Source organism: Oculina patagonica, chromosome 4, assembly GCF_052425735.1.
Source record: "Oculina patagonica isolate OP01 chromosome 4, crgOcupat, whole genome shotgun sequence".
Classification (NCBI taxonomy): Eukaryota; Metazoa; Cnidaria; class Anthozoa; order Scleractinia; family Oculinidae; genus Oculina; species Oculina patagonica.
In genome coordinates this window covers 57,460,877-57,474,489 of record NC_135761.1, presented here as the reverse complement: position 1 = coordinate 57,474,489, position 13,613 = coordinate 57,460,877, and the positions used below count along the sequence as shown (strand labels likewise).

The following is a 13,613-nucleotide window of genomic DNA, read 5'->3' as shown; positions in this document are numbered from 1 at the left end:
AAACTTCTGACGAATATCTTGCGGCAGCCATCTGTTGCATATACTAAAGAAAAATATTTGTTCAATTGAAAAATAAATATAGCACACAGGTGGCGCTCTCTGTTGCTGCGGGCCGTTAGAGGTGCCGCCAACGCCTTTTTTGCAACTCGTTTCGCGAGAGGGGTAAGAAAGGCGTCTTGCGTTCCGCACACACATGTAAATTAGGAGTTGTGGACACAAATTGTGACAAGGAGCGAGGCGAGGCTGGCGAGCCAGGCGAGCCAGGCGAGTCCGAGCGAGTTTTCACAATTAGTGCCACAACTCCTAATTTACATGTGTGTACTGCTGTGCCTTGCATAGTTTGTCGACGCCACAACTGATCTCAAATTTTGCCTTATTGAATTGCTGAATCTACTCTTTATGACTCTCTTCATAATTCAGTTGGTAGCACATTGCACCGCTAATGTAGAGGTCAAGGGATAAAATTTAAGTCTTGTTTGTTTTTCATTTGTTTTAAATAAAAATACAACTGCAACGAGCATTTCTCAACCTCACTGGCCTCACATTATCTTTAGCTCAAAGATGATTTTCCCAGTAGCTTGTATCACTGACTGAATATTACCTTTCTCATTGTCTTTCTCCTAACCATCTTTTACTTCCATACATATCTTACTCTTCGGCAATACTATCCTAGCAGTATTTTGTTTCCGAGTAGCTTGTTTCACTGACTTATAAAATATTTCTCATGAATTTAATTCATGCTATACATCATGATCAGTTCTTACAAACGTAAAAAAAATTAAGCCTGTAGTTTCAAACATTTCATACTCGTGACACTTTTTTATGAGACTGATTAACTAAAGAAACCTAAAAGGTTTAGTAAAAGAATTATTTATAATAAATCTTTTTCACATTTGTTTCGCAGCGGTTTCTCACCTCTGTTACGGATCTTGTAAGGCCATAGAGCATATCGGAAAGGGTCTATGTAACGTGCTCGACGTGGCTGTTGGTTTCCTAAAGTTAACTGAGATGGCTTGTAACTGGGTTAGCAAGGCAATTAACTTTATCCTGACTCAGCTGTTTAGAATCCACAGGTAATTATACTGTTTGCAATAACGTTGGTGTAAAAAGAACGACCGAGTATAACTGAACGACTGGGGGAGATGAAAACCCCACAAAAAAAAATGCAGAAGGAAAGGTGCCTCGCAAACTCCAAATTTTGTCTTCCTGTTTATGACTCTCTGCCTGCAGCTGGGTGCCTATCTATATCTACCTGTCTGTCCGCCTATTTATGTTTGTTTTTTTCATTTGTTTTTTGTCCTGCGTAATTAGTAGTTCTTTTTGTTCGTTCGTCCATCTTTTGACTTTTAAGGCCATGACAGAAAAGGATACATTGTTGCGGACACAAATTTTCCTCTGTTTGTCCGCGCATACAACATTAATTCTGTTGAAACATGTTTTGTTTATGAGACAGAAGATATGTTTTTGATTTTTTCCCAAACAGTTTTTCCCTGTTTGTACTTCATGGAAATAAATCGTTTGTTTTGTGTCCCGTTCGTTTGCTCACCAAAGAAGCATAACAAGATACAATGTGTCCGCAACAATGTTTCCTCGCTTGTCACGGCCTTTAATAACATGGGCCAAGAGCTACTTATTTTGCCTAAGTTTCAAGCAAAAAAAGTAAAAAGCAACATGCAAATCAGTTATCTACATGCCAGCCAAATTGTCCCAGGCAATTGAAAAAATAAATTAGTGCCTTCATGGCACTTATGAAATTTTCCAGATTCTACTACGTAAAATCCTAAAAATCAAATCCTATCAGTTTGATTTTTATTACTCTTTCTTCCATTGTCTAGAATGGTATTTTATTGGTCTGTTTATCACCCGACCAAAATGTTATTATTTTGTCTTTTATTTTAACACAGCATCAAATTCGAGTTTGGCCTGTCGGCGTACGCTAACGGAGGAAGCAACCAATTTATATTCAACGCAGCTGTCGACCTGACCATATTTGGAAAACGTCTTTACCTTGCTTTGGGTTTCAACCTAAAAGATCCAGTTGGAAGTCTGAAGACTGGGGCCGATAAATCTACCGAGTGGTACAAAGATAAGATGAACCCCAAGAACCCGACTGATACAGAGAAGAATTACTACGACAATCCTAATCCGTTTGCTGACTTTGAAATGTCAGGTACAACTGATTTATATACAAGAAAACTTTTTCCGGAGCCAACTTAAATTTTTGAAAATTTAAGGTGGCTCTGAAACCAGTCCGGAGAATTTTTTTTATTTTTGCAAAAAAGTTGTACCTTAACATGCTGATCATTATTCAATAATATATAATGGGGGTTACCGGACTCTCTTTCGAGTTATAAGTACTTAACCCTAAGGGTGTTTTTGACAAGTTATGCCGTTGCTATGTATACCAGTGACGTCGAGAAGATAACAATTTGTTTATCAATGATTGGGCATTATTGTTTTTAGCACTGACCCATCAAAGTATGAGAGCTGGAAAGGGCTGAAAATTGTTTTGAGCCTCCTTAAGCTGCCATTTTCAATGATAGTCACCCAATCCAAGCGGTGTCAAATTTCATAGACACAACATTCGTTAACGACACAACATTCGTTAACGTGGTGATAAGAGACTCGGTACAGTTTCTCGGAACAATACACTTGGCGAAAATTTACTCAATTTTTACAGCTTCATCTTACAATATCTCACTATTTCAATATATTTTAATCTCACTTACATTTTTGTGCTGTAGAAATATTCTTAATAGAGAATCAGCAATCGGCAACAGATGACAGACGTGGACCCTGCTTGTTCGTGAACTCCAAGACAGACGGTGACCCTATTAAAGTAACGGGATGTAATGCCACTGATGAGAGACAGAACTGGGTGTACACTCTTAAAGGACAAATCATGGTGAGTGTGGAAGCAATATCCCTCGAAGTAATAGGCCGTGCTTGCTTAACCTTAGCGTGGCGAAAGAGACTGCAAAACATTCCAGGAGACTAGGCCCCAAGAAGTCATCCTCCCTCCTCTAGTCTCAGGGTGTACCTATACAAGAAAAAGATAATTCATTATACTTTTTAACTCCACCACTCTTAAGCTTGCAATTGGTTTGCATGTTAAATCATTACAATGTCTTAAAGTGAGTTTTAGTGTACTTTCAGCTTGGAGACTGCCCAGCTTTTTGCAGAGCTTCCTGTTCATATTGTTACGTTAAAGGAACTGTGTCACGGATTTTAGTTAAACTAACACATAAGGAAATGGCCATGGGCAAGATTTCAAGAAGATTGAAACGGATTGCGTGTGGGGGTTTTGAAATGCTTTTAGGCTGAGCAGTTTTCAAATTTTTAATCTCGTTTGCTTGTAACTTTAAATTATAACACCCAGGAGACACATTTGGTTGAAATAAGACTATGGTTTTTATCATTTAGTTCCATAGAAGTAATTTCTTTGCAAACATCAAGTTTCATAGCAAGTCAGTTTGGCAAATCTTAATAAAATAAACTTAACTTAGCCGTGACACAGTCCATTAAATCTCCGGCCTTAACTAAGAAGGTAATAAACTAACCTTGCCATATCACTTTATTATCAGAACTCATGGTCCAAGCATTGTATCGATACAAACGGAGCGTCCAAGGGCTCAAGGCTGAAACAAACCAAGTGTACCCCGACTTCAGATAATCAGAATTTCCAGTGTGACCTGGCGGTTAGATCCATCAAGAGAAGAAGGGCTGATCAGTGTTGGACAGTGGGTGAGTTAGAAATAAAACAACAGAATTAATTGAAATGTGATCAGTTTTTTGTAAGTATAATGCTCTGTTAACTGGCAATAGCAACTGTTATACTAGAGAACCAGTAGAACTACAAGCTTAATTACGAGACTTGCTACATTACTGGAGTAAAATGACGCCTCTTTTCTCTTCAACGAAGCCGAAGTACGCCGCCAAGTATGGTTTACACCACACTTGAGAACGCACTTGACCAATAGGAAATGGAAGCCAAATGAAAGCGGCATGCAGCATTGTCACGATTCTTAAGATGATTGACAGTTTGTACCTTAAGTAATATGCTTTGTCATCAAGTGTGAAGCCAGATTTTGTAAAATGCGACTTGAGATTTTCAAGTGCACTTGAGTTGAACGCTTACTTGAAACTAACTTAGCTTCTTGTGTGAAGCCAAGTATTATCGTAGTGCAGAGTAACAATGTGAGGGCTATGGGCATTGTTCCTGTTGTTTATTCTATTATTCTGTCGAAGGGTAGCAAGCCATTTCTGTGGGACCTTGCGAAAGCTACTGCCCGACCTTTTTACTTAGGGCAGTGTCATCCAAGATTGAAAGGCAAATCCACTATGTTCACTCATTGCAGCTGTTGTATATTAATGCATGTCAACTGTTTAGTAAAGAACATCATACAAACCTAAAAACCGTACGTATACTTACCGATGCATTCTTTTGTTTTCAGGTAAGACAAGCCTAAATGGTCCTGGCTCTTTGGTTCATCTCGGCTCCTTGAAGTGTATTCATCCACAAGGGGGTGGGAACAGTGTAGCAGAAGGAACCAAGTTACTCATTCACAGCGGTTGCAGTGAGGACAGGTAAGGCAAACGATCTGGGGGGTTAAATTTAAGGATCTTTGTTACATTGTGCAAAATAATGTTAATCATGCCATCGTCCATGCAGAAAATGGGGAAGGTGTTCGTAGCCTTCTCGTCGGTATTGTTTTTGTCGGCGTTCGTAGCCTTTGTCGGTGTGTCGGCCGACGCGTTGTTTGGATTGGATTCTTTACCTTCCCCCCCAGAAAATTACCAGGAAAGTTTTATGAGGGGTGCTACTGGCCTGTATAAAAGGGTTCACGAGGTTGAAAAAAGGAAAATGGTTTTCATGGTTTACGATTTAAAATAACAGTCAAATTTCAACCGTTGAAACGTTGCCACATTGATTAATGGGGAGCACAGCGGTCTAATGCTATTGGATTCTGTACCGAATGGTTTGTCCAAAATTCTTAATGGTGCATTCTTTATAAAAAAGGTACTCTTTTGGAATAGGGGTCACTTGCTAGCAAAACGGCGCGTTAATTGGAACAGACGGCGCTTATTTGAATAGGAAAGCACGAGCTTATTACAGAAACTATCTTTAAATGAGTGTGTTCATGTGTTGGTCCTTAGTGAAATTTAGTTTTATTGGTATCTAACTTTTAAAACAAATCACTAATTTGTATGCGTGCACTTTCAGTAATAAAACGGGGTTTAAAGAGGATAGCTAAAGTTAACTTTACTTCGTAACTTTGTTACCCAGATTGGAGTTTGTCCTGAACAATGGCAATCTGAAACACACCAAGAGTGGAAAATGTGTGCAGCCAATAGGAGCAGTCACAGATGGTGTTACGCTTGGTTTATACTCGACGTGTGAAGGGCATCAGTTTAGTTTCACGACCGGTGGGTCACTGCAACATGTTGGCAGTAAAAAGTGTGTTAACACAAAATCTGGGGTAAGTAAAAAATGTGTAAAATGCATGCATACCGCCACGAGAAATAGAGCTTTTGAAACAGGACCATAAACTTATTCGAAAATCAATTTTATGTATTTAGAAAAGTCCTGGATCTTTGCTTGTTTAAGGCTAAAGTAAACATATGAATCCTTCGAGCGCTTGTGTAAGATTTGAGGCCAAGAGAATCCAAGATGGTGAACCAGTACAATTACGCATATTTCTTAGCAGTACGTTAAAGCGCTCATAAAAACGTACAGAAACCTCTAAAGACATATAAACCAACCATAAACAATGTGGTAAGCCAAGGGACGAATTTAGCGAAAACATACAGGTTCTCTGTGTGTCCTATTTAGGGGCACCCAACAGACCGTTTCGGTGAATATCTGTTCGGAAGACCTATAATTGCCTACGATTTTCGGATAAAAGTGTGACGAAAAACTGGAGTTTTCTTTACCTCAAACTTTCTTGACATGGGAAAAGTTCTAATGCCTGGCCTGTTTTTTTCGGAGAGAGAAAAATGTTTTGGGTACGAAAAAAGGCCAGCTGTGATTTTCGAGAAGGCAATAACGGCTCGTTAGTTCGGGTAATAATATTTCGTTCAGCTAGCATCTCCGAAAAGATAAAATTTTCTTAACGTTTGCAAATGAGCCTTTAAATCGCACAAAAAGGACACTTATAACGTAAAACGGCGTTTCGACAACTGTAGTAAAATTTGCTCGTTGGGTGCCCCTGCCTATTGGCTATGTTTGGATTGCAGGGTATTGCTGTTAACTGTACAGCCGCTTTCTTTTTCCGTACGATGAATTCCATACTTAGTAACGCTTTATGGTTCAGTCGTCTAAGTATTCTTTAGAATAAGTTGTTAAGTTTAATTATATTTAGTTTTAACTATAAGCTGGCAAGCAAGCAGGCCACCGGATTTATCCCATAGGAAAGTCTGCTCGCGGGACAACCATATGCATATGCTGCCTCAATTTCGGTACCAAGTAGCAACGCTTGTGGCATGCCTTTGCCATGTCTAAACTTCTAAAAAATAGATAAATATGTAAATATGATTCTTTCAAAAACTTTCAGTTAACTGAATACTACATTTGTTCTTTTTAGAAAATGATACCAGCGAACAGTGAAGACCTAGTACTGAGTAGCAAGTGTGAGAACAGCGACAGCTCAATAAGCAAGGAACATCTCTTGTTTAGTTTTATTCCAAGTAAGCATTTTATTCAGCTTTCTAGTTGGCTAGTTTGCATACCAGTGATTATATTATACACGCCTAAAAAGAAAAATGAAAATGTTATTCCTGGTAATGACATTAAAAAAAAATCAAGTTCCGTGAAACATCTGCCGGGACGTTTCGGGAGAATGAGAATAGTTGTCAGATTCACACGTTACTACGTGGGTGTTTAAAGCGTAGCTTTTAAGCAAATTTACTGAATGCATTATGGCATGAGCAAACCGTTCTGTACAGACAACACGTTTACAATTGTAAAAATGTAAAATTGTAAGGCAGTTGAGCTAGATTTGATTTCTGCCCCTTTCTTGAGTCCGATCTGTCCATCGCGCCTAAAGTGGTGCCCGTGATACATGTAATCAACTCATCATCTGTACTTTCTATCCACAGCCGACCCTTACGTTTCTCTTGACAAGTGTACAAATTTTGATCAAGCAAGACTGGATCAGCGCTTTGAGGTCGTGGATGAACCAATTGTGAGCGTCTGTAGCAAGTTTGCTCCAAGTAAGTTTTACATCTAAGATTAACCATTACTAATAACGGTCTAATTTGAAGCGAACGATATCACTGAAACAGCGCACATTATTGTGTTTAGTGCCAAAGTGAGCAATGCAGAGAAACAGAATATAATTTACAAAATAACCCATTTTCGAAAGAGGTTTTACATTCTTCGATAGAGGTTTATTAACTTGCGCAGTCGAGTTCCTGAAAGTTCTTTTACAGACGTTGTATTTCGCTAACAGAAAATATATATTGGGTGAATGACAAGTCTCTGCGTTTTAATTTCTCCTTTACAGATCTTGCTCACAAGAAGAAAACAGAACAATCGAGTACCGCTTACAATGGGTTCAGCAGCCGAGCTGTGGATGAAAACTATTCCACTTATTACGACGACAAGTCTTGTACACACACCAACAAGGAAATGGACCCATGGTGGAGGGTAGATCTTGGAAGGGAGTACATCGTGACAGGTATGTGACATGAACGTGGCGCGTGACTGACGTACGTGGTGACAAGAATGTGGCATGAGTGTGACACGTGTCTGACATACGTCGTGACAGCTATATGACATGAACGTGATACGCGACTGACGTAAATCGTAACAGGTATGTGACATGAACGTGACACGTGACTGACGAACATCGTGAAAGGCATGCAACATGACCCTGCGACGAACTGACAAATTCACCCTTGTCTTCAATTTATAACACATTTGGTAAAATTGCGTTGTAGATCAAAAGCTTACATCAATAATTTAGTTGTGTAAATATTAAGAAAATTAGTTGTGTAAATCATTATTTAAATCGCGCTGCACTGTCAAATACTAAAGTTAATAAACCTATTGTCTTCTTCTTTGCCGTCCACTGGCTGTTCAAAGCATCGATAATTAAAATATTATGGCCATCTTCAGTCGAAAGTGGTGAAGCTATATATAAGATCCAAACTTTCACTGACGGCGAGCTGAAATTCAACACTGATTAAATAAATGATGCTGCCAGTTCAACTGACTCGAAACCTCATTTAACGACACTACAAGGCCGAGAAATAAGGCATATTATTTAACCAAGCAGAAGAATTCAATTTATTTATTTCATTTTGAACAGACGTCATGATAGTGAATCGTCATAACTACTTCGACCGACTGAAGAACTTTGATGTCAGAGTTGGCGTTAACAAAGACCTTTCATCAAATTGACGACGAGCTTAGATTGAAAATAAGACTTGATTCAAAAGTCGAATGATAATTAGTTTAATGATGTTGCTCAGAAATGCTTACTAAGAGAGAACATATAAGTTAAACTCTAGATCGAATTTCTAAGGCTTTTAGTTTCTTGTCACTGATTTTAAGTTCATAAGCCTTGATTTAAATTAACTTTCATCAAATCGACTGCAAGAATTTGACGTGGTGGTTACTTCATACTCGATCTATATTTTTCTTTTTTTACCAGACGTCATGATAGTGAATCGCCATAACTACTTCGACCGACTGAAGAATTTTGATGTCAGAGTTGGCGTCAACAAAGACAACCTGCAAAACCCCACGTGTCACGACCGCGTGAGGACTGTGGGCCAGGGACAAGCTCTGAGAGTTCAGTGCGATCCACCAATCCCAGGACGATACGTGTCAGTGCAGATGTTTGGAGAAGGAATTCTAACCATGTGTGAGGTCACGGTTTACTCTCGAGTTGGTAAGTGCAAAAATAAAAGAACAAAGAACACAATAAACTGGCATGCTACCCAACAGTCTGCATACTTTAAGACTTTGTCGCATTTAGCTAGAGGCGACGCACCCTCCCTATGAAAAGCTGGACGTGCCTCTCAGCTCCACTGAAGAGGCATGCTCTCAGATTTCCCCAGGGCCAGTTTACACCTTTGACGCACATCAAGTAACACTCGCTCGCTCTTATAAACTCTTCTTTTTTGCGACAATCCTCTACGCGTAAAACAAAATGGCGCATGATTTTGGACAAATTTGTCAAGTTGTAGTAAGGCTGAACCGCATGCGACGTATATATAATTGTGTTTTGCCGCTTTTATTAGACACTTCCTTCAATTTAGTTTTAAAATACAAAGCCATTGACCGATATATCTGTTTGATATCGTTATGTCAACGGTAAAAAATTCAAAGCGTTTTATAAAAATACCAGAGGGACCCTTTCTGTTTTTCGGCATTCTATTCACACCATGAGACTTTTTTCCCACTTCTAGGTGCCTTGGCAGATCTGTGTCAGCTTGACAATGGCGGCTGCGAACAGGTTTGTTATAACCTGTGTAACCTGAAAGTCAAGTGTGGCTGCTGGCCTGGTTACACTCTCGCGTATGATGGCAAGACATGTATCGGTAAGTGAAAGATTTGGGTATGATCGTTCCTTCGTTTTAAGAGAGGCAAAAAATTCTTTCAACACGTTTATTCCAAACCAGGCATAAAAGCCTATTAGAGTTTTTGTGTTTAACGGGCAATTTAGTGCTTTAGCAAAAGTCCGGATATGTGCAATCATTTTTTAGAATAGCTGTTGGCATATCTAGTTATATTAATGGCTTCCTCTCATACTATTTCCTTAGATAAGGATGAATGTCAGGCTAATAATGGCGGTTGTGATGTCTTTAATGGCGTGTGCATCAACACTCCGGGTAGTTACCTCTGTGGCTGTAAACAGGGATACCAACTAAAAGAAAACAGCGAATTCCTCTGTGAAGGTAAGTAGCCAGGAAATAATAAGGCTGAACTTTGAATAACCCAAGTAATAGTTTTTACACTAGCGGTGTATCCCCACCGACCACTCCCGGCTATGATAACCTTTGGACCCAACTGAGCGCCGCTTGCGCTGGATTGTCCATGTGAGCCGTATGGTAGATGGTCGAATCCCGAAGGACATTGCTTGCTGCAGGTACACGGCCTGCTGACAGGCCTGCCTTGTGCTACAAAGACGTTTATAAGCGTAATCGAAAGGCATGCGACATCAACACCACAGGCTGGGAGGCCTTTGCTGCGAATCGAAGCAGCCGGATACAAACCGTCAATGCAGGCGTGCTGATGAGCAAGAGGATGAGAAAGGATCAGTGGGAGGACAGCATAGAGCGCAGATGGCACACGGCAGCATCAGCACCCGTTAAGGCAGGCGTGCATTTGTTTGCTGGAATTGCAACAGGGTCTGCGTTTCCAGAATATGAATGTACAGCCACAGAGGCACTGTAAAACTATGACGCATATTCTTTTGTCTGCCGAGACAGATGGAATCCAACAACAACAACAACAACAACAACAACAATTTATTTCACTAGTTACTAATAATTAGTTTCTTTGGTGCACAATGGAGACATTTGTTTTCTAAGAAAAACAACAATTTTAAGAATTTAGCGATTTCTTGACGTTTCTTATCAGATTCTTGTAATTTCCTTAGATTTCAACGAATGTAGCCTGGCCAACGCTGGATGTGAACACATTTGTAACAACACTGGAGGAAGCTATAACTGCGATTGCAGAGCAGGATTCAAACTGAAAGCCGATAAGATGGGTTGTGAAGGTAGGAATCATATCGCAGGGTCCCCAAAGAGGGGTGGGGATGGCTGGAAAACCAGGGTTCCCAACATTTTCCCCGCAGAGCCTGGAGTCTGTAAAATTCACTGATAGCTGATGATTGGGCTCAAATTTTCACTGTTTGCTGAGGAATCGTCGAAAAAGTAACCATGATAACTGAGATTTCAGCACCCCCTTTCATTCAAATCTTGTGCCAGTCTATTTAGCAAGCTTTGGCATTTTTCAGTTACAATTTGAGGGGGATTCTCTGTATGCATACCGGCTATAGACAGATGGAAATCTTTTTTCGCCTTCCGCTCACCAGAGAGCCGGGGACATGTTGCGATATCCAATGTTACTAGCGGAAAATGTATTGTATTTCATTTTAGTTGGACTAAGTTATGATGTCAAATCAATCGTAACTCGCTGCTTGCCTTTGATAGATATCGATGAATGCGCTCTGCCAGACAAAGGTGGATGTGAAGATAAATGCAGCAATTATGAAGGTGGATATTACTGCACTTGTCCGGCTGGCTACAGACTCATGGATGACGATAAACACTGTGAAGGTACAACTTTAGTTTTAGCAAAATCCAAAAATGATTCTTACCGTAATGATTTGGCTTTTTACCAATAAAACCATTATTATTATTATTATTATTATTATTATTATTATTATTATTATTATTATTATTATTATTATTATTATTATTATTATTATTATTATTATTATTTAGCGCCCGGGGCGCTTATTTTTACTTTTGGCACCTCAAGGGAGGGCGCTTATTCGAGACAGAGCGCTTATGCGGGACAGGGCGTCTATTTAATTTTTGAGAAACAATCAAATGTTCAAATAAAAACTTTAACCAATTTTAAAATAACTAACAAAAACAGAAACTGTAACAGTAAGAAATTGTTGAAAGTTCAGTTACTTTTAAAAGAATTGTTTATTTTAGCAGTAAATATATACATGTATGATACGGTGAATGTACATGAGTTTATCTACTCGACGTCTATGACTCAAGTAGGGGCAGTTACCAACAATAGGGGCGCTTATTAGAATAGCGGCGCTTAAAAGAATGGGGGCGCCTATTAGAATGGAGGCGCTTATTGACGAAAACACATTTGTAGGGGGCACTTATTCGGAAGGGGGCGCTTATTGGAAGTAGGGCGCTCATGAATTGAATCATCAGGGTATTCAAAATGTGGAAGCAGGGGTGGCCTTCCGCTAATGTGGCCTGGGATCAAGATTCGAATCCTGGACCCGACTTCATATGTTGATTGTGTTTGTTGTTGGTTCTCGTCCTTTCTCCGAGGGTTTTTCTCTGGGTTCTTCGGTCTTCTTTCCTCCACGAAAGAAAACACTCCGTATTCCAATTCAGTTTTAATGTACGTACACCTTATAACAAGGGCTCTTGCGTGTCACATGGTTAATTCTTTTTATTATTCTTTGCGTCTTCCAGCATAATTAAATGTATGGTCGACGAGTACCTCTTGTGATCATTGTGAACTGAAGAAAAACATTGTTGTGCCTTCATTGTCGTTTCTTAGTCCTCATCACTCCTCAGTTTGATTTACTTCTTTGTGTTCAGTGATTTATCACTCCCTTCTTAATTTTATTAAGAAGCACACTTGATGTTAATATTGGTTGCTGATGTGAAAAATGTCTGTTTTGTAGAGATTTATTGTCCTGCCTTGGAAGCTCCGTTCCGTGGTCTTATCACCCCGGACACCTGCATTGATGATCGTGAAAATATCAGACGTAACACGGTCTGTACATATGGATGTGTGAGCGGACACAACCTGGCGGGTGGAAGCCAGTATTTGGTTTGCCAGATTGATGGAATGTGGAAAGGCTCTGTTCCATACTGTGAACGTAAGTACCACTAGTTATATCTCATGCTACATACGCAGTAACCCATGATTTGTATGTTTACTCTTATATGTTCCTCACAACGTTTTCGCTTCCATAAATTTGTTACTACACAATAAATAAATTTAATCAGTGTAGTTTTGAATTGGGAATGGGGGGGGGGGGGGGGGAGGGTGACTAGGTTACCGGAGTGATGTATTGGTTTTAAAAAGGACTGCTGATGTTTTGCGATACATTGAGCGGATTCGCGGATTTCGAAACTACAGCGAATCACCGACAGGCTGAGAATTTGGCGCAAAATTTAGACACTCTTTGTGACAGGAAGCTTTGATCGTGGATACCAAACAATGTACAGATCAATATGGTCGTTCTCGTCGGTATGCTAGCGGTATTGTCGCAAAAAAAAAAAAAACAAGCAATAAAACGAAATTTCTTTTAAAAAATTGGCGTCAAAATAGCATCTACCATCCGTAGCAGAAAAACACGAAGCTTTCAAGTAAAACGGATTCGGATTTGAACAAAATAGTGGCGGATTGACGGATCTGGCAAAAAAATTAGCACGGATCGGCAGATTTGCGTACCCCTATTCACCCCTTTTGTGAAGTGGTAGTAGCTAATGGGTTATGCTTATTTCTTTCAGCGGTTGTTTGTCCGAAGTTGACTGTCCCGGATAACGGTGGAGTGGTTCCATCGTCATGCTCTCAGACAGACGTCGAGTACGGTACACGATGTGTCTTCTACTGCGGTGACGGATATGCACTAAGCGGTCCTAGATACACCACATGTCAAAACGATACTTCATGGAGCGAGATTGCGCCATTGTCATGCGTGAGAGGTCAGTTCTTTTCGCAGCTGGCTGTGAAAACAAGGTTAAATGTTCCCAACACTTACTTTATCCAGCTTGTCCCAACACTGTTGGGCCTATCACTACATACTTAAGCTAAACGAACGCAATATATTGCATCAAATGTACATTACGCTGTTAAACACAACTTTAAAAATGCTAAGCGTTTG

General features: G+C 39.8%; 1 protein-coding gene across 1 annotated transcript in view; it reads left to right on the top strand.

Annotated features, from left to right (window-relative positions):
• LOC144650844 (uncharacterized) overlaps window positions 1-13,613 on the top strand; it is a 64,019-nt gene that overhangs the window by 43,927 nt on the left and 6,479 nt on the right. Inside the window, exons 22-37 of the mRNA XM_078510605.1 lie at window positions 905-1,073; window positions 1,905-2,170; window positions 2,745-2,905; window positions 3,585-3,744; window positions 4,455-4,587; window positions 5,288-5,480; window positions 6,585-6,687; window positions 7,099-7,212; window positions 7,506-7,679; window positions 8,658-8,897; window positions 9,418-9,549; window positions 9,772-9,906; window positions 10,611-10,733; window positions 11,170-11,295; window positions 12,405-12,602; window positions 13,240-13,434. Coding sequence (XP_078366731.1) covers window positions 905-1,073; window positions 1,905-2,170; window positions 2,745-2,905; window positions 3,585-3,744; window positions 4,455-4,587; window positions 5,288-5,480; window positions 6,585-6,687; window positions 7,099-7,212; window positions 7,506-7,679; window positions 8,658-8,897; window positions 9,418-9,549; window positions 9,772-9,906; window positions 10,611-10,733; window positions 11,170-11,295; window positions 12,405-12,602; window positions 13,240-13,434 — 2,622 coding nt within the window. The remainder of the gene's footprint in view (window positions 1-904; window positions 1,074-1,904; window positions 2,171-2,744; window positions 2,906-3,584; window positions 3,745-4,454; window positions 4,588-5,287; window positions 5,481-6,584; window positions 6,688-7,098; window positions 7,213-7,505; window positions 7,680-8,657; window positions 8,898-9,417; window positions 9,550-9,771; window positions 9,907-10,610; window positions 10,734-11,169; window positions 11,296-12,404; window positions 12,603-13,239; window positions 13,435-13,613) is intronic.